Source organism: Triticum urartu, unplaced genomic scaffold, assembly GCF_003073215.2.
Source record: "Triticum urartu cultivar G1812 unplaced genomic scaffold, Tu2.1 TuUngrouped_contig_6686, whole genome shotgun sequence".
NCBI classification, from domain to species: Eukaryota; Viridiplantae; Streptophyta; class Magnoliopsida; order Poales; family Poaceae; genus Triticum; species Triticum urartu.
The window spans coordinates 1-7429 of NW_024117467.1; the positions used below are offsets into that span (position 1 = coordinate 1).

At 44.6% G+C, this 7429-nt stretch overlaps 1 protein-coding gene across 1 annotated transcript; it reads right to left on the bottom strand.

Annotated features, from left to right (window-relative positions):
• Nucleotides 1–129: 129 nt before the first annotated feature.
• LOC125530965 (FCS-Like Zinc finger 17-like) lies at nt 130–1174 on the bottom strand. The gene is made up of 2 exons (XM_048695372.1): nt 666–1174; nt 130–565 (listed from the first exon to the last, which is right to left on the bottom strand). The coding sequence occupies exons 1-2, from the start codon at nt 974–976 to the stop codon at nt 382–384; spliced, it is 495 nt and encodes a 164-aa protein (XP_048551329.1). The 5' UTR covers nt 977–1174; the 3' UTR covers nt 130–381.
• Between the last annotated feature and the right edge of the window lie 6255 nt (nt 1175–7429).

The window sequence follows — 7429 nt, forward strand, 5'->3', positions numbered from 1 at the left end:
ACGGCCGACGGCGTGCCTCTGCCACGGCTCTGGACGGGTGGCGGTAAGATGAACACTTTTTTTTCTTCCAATGACATGTGGACCCCATAGGGCCACACATGATGATAATAATACTACCAAACATCGCCGTTACATGTGAGATGTTAAGCGGTGCCACGTCAGTCTAACTGGTGGGCCCCACCTGTCATAAACTCATTTAACAGGGTCAGATCTGTCGATCGATGGTTTTTACAAAACCATTACACAAGATATGGTGTTTTGTGTAGAGAAAATGTATCTTAGTATTTTTCGCAAACCTAGTCTTCAAAATAATGGTTTTCTACAGTTTACTCTCCTTCGTTTGTCACTTGCTCACTGCAAGTACAGCAAGGATCTAATTAACTAGCAAAAACTTGATATTTGCACCCTCGCGTGCCCGTCCGGTCCTCCGATCGTCTTGCCCGGCGCTGCACGGCGGCTGTGGAACGCGTCACGGCGCTTCCTGACCAGGATCTCGATCTCCCGCCGCTCCTCCCTCGCAATCTGCTGAGACCGGCACTCGGCGCTGCAGAAGGCTTGCTCTCCCCTGCAGAAATAATCCCAAGAACCGTAAGAATCTCAGCTCAAGCCAAGTAACAATAAGCATAGAGATTGAATGAGGAGGGTGCATATCTGATCTTTCTTACTTGTACACGAAGACGTCCATGTCGCCGTCGATCTTCTTGCAGCAGCAGAGGCAGCACTTCAGGAACTCAAGGCCCAGGAATGGCCGGCAGCCGCTGCTCTCCTGTAGGTCGGCAGCGGCGGACCTCACCGACGACCTCCTGAGGACGGCCAGCGCCGGCCGTTGTTGTCGCCTCGGCGAGGGCTGTATGATCAGCCGGAGCCCGACGAGCTCGCCGGCGGTCGCCATTGTTGACGTCCCCGCCTGATCCTGATCCTGATCCTGGGCCTCTCCCTCGCCGATCTGGAAGAGGCTAGGAGACCTCGAAATCATCCCGGCGAGACAACAAGTTTTTAGAGATGCTTGCTCGTGGTTTATACGTGCTCGATCCTTGAAACCGCAGGGGTTAATTCCTGTGAGAACTGAGAAGAACGACAATGGCAATGGAGAAGTATGGCGAGCTGTTGATGGTTATATAGAGACGCGATGCCAAGCTTGCACGCGTGTATTTTAGTTTGGTTTGTTGGCATCGCGAAAAGTGAAGCTGTCTCTGCCAGTGCTAAAAAAGAAAGGCTTGTCCTACGTACAATATTCGCCCGCATGCTACACATGGCGCAGGAGCATGGAAAAAGTTTGCAGCGCCGTGGCACAGTGCCGCATAGTACAGATAAGATGACCCTAATGAGTCACGACTTACATGTGGACGCTATCTTTATTTATTGTGATAGGGAGCAAGACGTGTCTCTCCTGTCGCTTACAATAATTCAGATGTCTCCTTCGGTGCCCACAGTAGATAAGAAATCAGCGGTTACAACGTGCTGAAGTTTCTTTTTCAACAAAAATTCTCCCCGGTGTCTGCATCGAACGATTACATTTTGCTGAAGTGCATGATACCGTGCATTTTTTCCTTCGGAAGATCTCTCCGGTATCTGCGCCGACCGATGAAATTTTGCTGAAATGTATGATACTCTTATGCACTGGGGAGGTAAGTTTCGTAGAATAGTGCCATGTGCATGATACTCCCTCTGTAATATAAGACCGTTTAAATCACTATCTAAATGATCTTATATTTCTTTACAAAGAGATTACTAGTTTATTATATTACCCACCATGAAAGAAATCACTCTAGAATCACTTTTCAACTAGTGTTAATCATACAATATTCTGTTGGAGCTAGTTATCCTATCCTTAGAAGGTAAGTCGCTACCTCACGCCTCCTTCACCCTCTAGATCTACGTCCTCTTGCGCCTTATTTCACACTACCGGTGTTGCTATTCCCTCCCTCACTTATAAAGTCAGAGCAACATTCCGATATTTAGGCATACATTGAACTTGTTGAAGGCATCATATGTATTACATGTCCGCGCGTCGATGACCTTTGACAGTGCTAGTGAACATCATCGACATCACCGATCTTCTTTCCCTTTTTCATCCTCCCATGCCCCACCTCCTATATTCATGATGACGGGTGTTTGGTTGACCAGGGTCCCTTTTTGGAATGTTTTAGTTGGATACTCATCATGGTCAGATTAGTGTATGTATAGTCTCAACATCAAGCTAACATTTCGGATAATATAGGAATTTATGCCTCCATTTTACAGATCCAAACATTGTCTCACGGTTGCTATTCTCCATAAAACATGGAAACCGTCTAAATGCAACGTAGACACAACTCATTTAGTTCTCAACCTCGGCCCATTTCAAAACATTTTGCACGAGCATGCGCCCTGTGGATCAATGGTATTCTTTGATGGCATGTTAGTGTAGTAAGCAAAACCAGAAAAAGTTTCAGTAAAAGAATGTGGAAGAGAAAATAAGTTTAGTTGTACAAGAAGAGTTTAGAAAAGGATGATATGACATGCAAAAGATAATAATTACCTATCAATATACTAACCAATTGATGCTGGATTGGGCAATGTTTTTTTATAAAGGGGTTATTAACTAAATCATCACATCAAGGTGATACAATCAAAATGTCTACAAATCCGGCCATTATATAGAAAGATGCACACAACTCAACATGCCTAGAAGACAAGAAATAAATAAACAGGGCATAATTTTACGTGAAAAGAAGTCCATCTAGGAGGGTTGGGGTGCCGATCCATAGACTAGACCGTACCCATGTGGGTTAAACACCTTACTGTAAATAGTTGCATGTCCTCCGTTCGCTGCAGAATAGAACATATCTGGAGCTCGTGCATACATAAATGTATAAACAGCAAACAAGAATAAGTTCTTATTTTCAGGAAAAAACACATCATTTGTGGATAGCCAAAGAACACATATAAGGCCATCATCCCAATCAAGATACGGGAGCGAAGTTTTTTTATCGATACCCCACAACCAGATGCTAGAGAGATGTTTGATCGACTCATCTTGATGAGAAAAAACATAACTATCATTTCCTTGCTAGTTGCCTCACGTAGTGTTCTCCCTCATCAAAATCGCCCCTCGATACAAATACCAGAGAAATATCTTAACTTACAAAATAAATTTCAAGCTTCCATGACTTCTTATTATCTATTGGTGCATCACAATAAACAAACGAAAAATTCATTAGATCCTTGTGAAATATGAAAGGACTCTAGTCCATCCAATAAAGCATTCTTTTTTAACACAGTACAATCAAAGTCGCTCACATAGGTGAGCATGCGCTCACCTTTATGAGCACACACCCGCATACTCTACCCCTGTGAGCATCTCTGAGAGACTGAGGTCTGAAATAAATCCAGGAAAATACGAGCACCAATGTCAAGTTAGGCCTTGAACCCTGATGGACTGGGGATATCACTGTCCTCCTAACCATCTAACATAAGTTGGTTCGCCATCCAATAAAGCATTCCATGCAACTAATCATGTTAGGTCCCTCAGGAAGAAACATTATCATAAATACTCCCAAGACTTTCAGTATTGTGGCATATTTATGTATGACAATATGACAAAGTCTAGGATATTGCTACTATAAGAGTACATTTCCCAACCAGGTGTCTTGTCAAAACCAAACTTGAGAGCTGTCACTGATAAATCAAGCTCCAAACCCGAAGAAGGATTGTTTCACCTTCATTGGTACGACCTAGAAATGCGAGTTTCCGGGTTTTTTGTGAACCTGAGAGATCGATTTAGAGCATCCGTGCTTATTATGTATGAGCTCATGTCATATGCCATGATGGACTGGGTAATGTGGCAAACACATCTCAAACATTACACCTGCTTGGGTTGCGATTGAAAAGTGCACAATTGGAACTCAACGCGTGCTATTGAAGATTTTGAAAGAAAAAAATGTCTACGAGACAATTTAAATGTTTATGTGTGACTATTGTTAATGCGAGATTTCTCTGTGTGTGACTCTCTTATTGCTTTTCTTGAAACATGTTGAAATTTATCATAATGGCCTACGTGTATTCTAAAATCCCTCCAATATTCCCAAAAAATGATATCATATCGTGGCAAAGTTGGGTGCTTCCTCTATCCTAACATTTTGTATACGGCCTCAAGATACATGTTGCACACGTATTACATTTCTTAGAATTAATCATTGTTCAACGGTGGAAACTGGGACAACATAAGTAACTAATTGGACAGAATATACAAATTTCGGTTAACAATGGAGGCTTTGTCATGTACAAAGCAACGGCTAGACTTGAGTGAGGTGTTTTGCCTCCGGGTGACTTACTGCCTCGGAGCCTAACATTTTCAAAAACTGAAAGAATTTTTCAAAGTTCTTGTAACAAATTGATGTACATTTAGATATGGCATGAATACTCTAAATTGCATTCATATATATATTTCTATTTGCGTGCTGAATAAGAAAACAAGCGTGTAGATGATGATTGTAAATATTAGGATGATTATAAGCAACATGAAACACACACGCGGGCGCACACAGACACATAGACACGGGGAAGACATACACAATGTAAATAAAAGTAGACGACCAATGCAGTTCGAGCTAAGAAAAGGCCGAGTCCATGACACCTATTTTTGAGGAGAGATTCACAAGCAAGGCACCGAGGAGGGTCGTTGCTTCCGTTGAAGGGCATCTCGAATTGAGACCTTGCAAACTTTAACATCACCCGCTTGCTTAGCAGCCATCCAAAGCAGGCTAAACAGGAGCATATGTCATACAGTGAGTGTTATCGGTATTGTCGAAGAGCCTTACTCCACTAAGACAACATTGCCGAGACACCAGTCGTGTGGCTAATACTTGTGCCATGATTGCGAGGGTTCCTGCCGATGCCAACGAAGGGCCTTGCAGAATCAAGGTTCAACTTATGCCACGAACCTTTACCATATGCTCCGCTAAAGAGATTACCCTGAGCCGTTTGCGTGGTCTGGTCCGCCATATACACCGTTGAATAACACTAATCTAGCAAGACCACACCAGGAAAACGAAGCTCACTACCTTACCATCTACCATTGCCACGGGACAAGAGTCAAATCTAGGTGGCAGAACATATAGCCAATGACAACCATTACAAGGGGTAGCAAGTGGCAGCTTTGTGATGCCAACAAACGTCATCGACCCTGTGGCAAGAGCATCGATGATCAACGCAATGTTAAGAAAATGGCAGCCCTTGGCACACGGCATCGATGTCACAAAAATCCCAAAGAACACAAACCACTATCAACCCCAGGTTGGTCGCTCCACCACTGCCAGCATACCACGACAAGTAACTATCAATCTCATTGACCATGCTAACCCCAAGATGACACCTTCAAGAAAGGGTTGCAGCGTAGGTTGCACCGCTATCATCCGTACTGGGAGGCCCACAACTGGTGGGAGCTGGGTTTTCATCCCAATTTGCGAAGACACCCTCCTCTATTCAGCGCCCGATTTACCGAGACATCCAACGTACTTTCATTAGATGCACCATCACCAACCAAAACTAGGCTAAGTCGTAGCAGCCCCACCACCACCACCCGATACACACGGAGAAGATGAGCTGAGTAGTGCCAAACCACCCCAGGGTCTAGATCGAGCCATGCCCGGTAGGATCCAGAGTCTTGATGCATGTATCTTTCCGACAACCTCCAGTGCCCCTCACTCACCTCCCACCCACTAGATATAGCACACGGGAGGGGCTGTCACCCCACAGTAGGGTTGTGTGTCTCGAGATATGTGTCATTCAGGGCCACAAGGAAGGAGATCGCCACGCGGCCCATGCCGCCACAGTCACCGCCATTACCACTACAAAGTGCTTCCAAGATGCCCATGCACTACCCCGTCCATGGCTAAGAACCACTGGCCAGCGCATGCTGCCGCCAAGAGGTACGTCATTGGGTGTTTGCCAATGAAGCGAGCAGATCAAGTTCTGTCGGAATGGTTGTCGCATGAACTTTGCCCAACAACTTTGGCCCGCGGGGGCGAAGGGGGAAAGTTGGAAGCTGGGGGAGTTGCCTTAGGTTTAGAGTGACGTATTTTTAATGCATATGTGCATGTGAACGAAAATTTCATTGTTTAAACATGTCTTCTTTTGGTGTGGGGCTCTAAGTGCCTCCCGAGCTTTCACTGACTGCCTAATTAGCATGTGAAACAAGTTTTAGCAATTTAATTAGCATGTGCCTAATTTAGAGTCTTAATTACATGTGTTAGCAACTTAACATGTTCTAGTGGCTCGAAACCAACCGCACACTCCAGGCAAAAGTAAACAAGAAAGCGACCGTAACACGCACAACATGCTTAAAAATTTATTTGTGTTGACAAAGATCACGTCGGTGACAACAATTACAAAATTATTGTATTCTTCCTAGAACACGCAAAAAGACTTACACCTAGTTTATATTTTAACATAGAAAAAAACAAAGTGATTTGCAAAAGTTATAGAATTACTATCAGCAGATGGCGAGAGGGTCACGCCTCCGCCTGAAACATCACGACGTGATCCCTTGTTTACATGTGCCTCTACTAGCTTGCTCCCCTATGGTATTGTCGATGACAAGGTGATTATGGAAACACTCAGATGCAAGTTTGTCAAGAACTTTGCATTATTGTTGGCAGTTGGTACCAGGGAGCGAATTCTCATTGCAGGCGTGGAATCTTTCTTTTCCTTCCAGAGGGTTTCTCTTAGTGACAGCATGATTTTGGTGAGCATTAAGATGTGAGATATGTCGGAGACCTCAGTGCGCATGGGTGCGTATGGGCTTTAGGACGACAATGCTCGTTTGGGATTTGTTAACGAGTTGTGGGAAGTCCGGCCCGTTCAGTAGAACAGATGGCTCATACTTGGGGATATTAACACCATCCTCAAGACACGGGACAAGAATAACAGTAATATCAATACGAGATTCATAGGTTCATTTAGGGCCATGGTGGACAGGTTAGGTCTAAAAGAGATTAACATCAATGGGAGGCGCTTCGCATCGTAAAATAAGAGGGATGTGGTGACGCTACTCATGTTGGATCGCATGTTTTGCTCAGCAGCTTGGGAAGGGCTATTCCCGGCTTGCACTCTCCATGTGATCTCCAGATGATCTCGGCCCACTGTCTGACGGTGCATAAATTCTTCAGTGCCCTCCGTAGGGTAGCGAGCATGACCAGAAGTACTAGATCGAAGGTCATACAGAGAGTTTACCTAGGTTCGGGCCTTCGGGAAGGTGTAAAAGCCTATGTCCTGCTTTGTGTTATGGTAGGATACCTCGTGCGAGGGAATACAATGGGGATAATGTGTTGGCTACCGAGACTTTAGTTCCTTGAAAATAGATGGCTATGAGATCCCCTTACACTACTAGGGAAAAGGCTAGCAGCAGCGCGGGTTTTAGGCCTATCAGCAGCGCGGGTACCCGCGC

Bases quoted from the DNA above. Each gene is read 5' to 3' on its own strand.
- LOC125530965 (XM_048695372.1), bottom strand. From the start codon at position 976: ATGATTTCGAGGTCTCCTAGCCTCTTCCAGATCGGCGAGGGAGAGGCC. The intron at 566-665 runs GTAAGAAAGATC...TTATTTCTGCAG, and splicing joins ATGGACGTCTTCGTGTACAA to GGGAGAGCAAGCCTTCTGCA.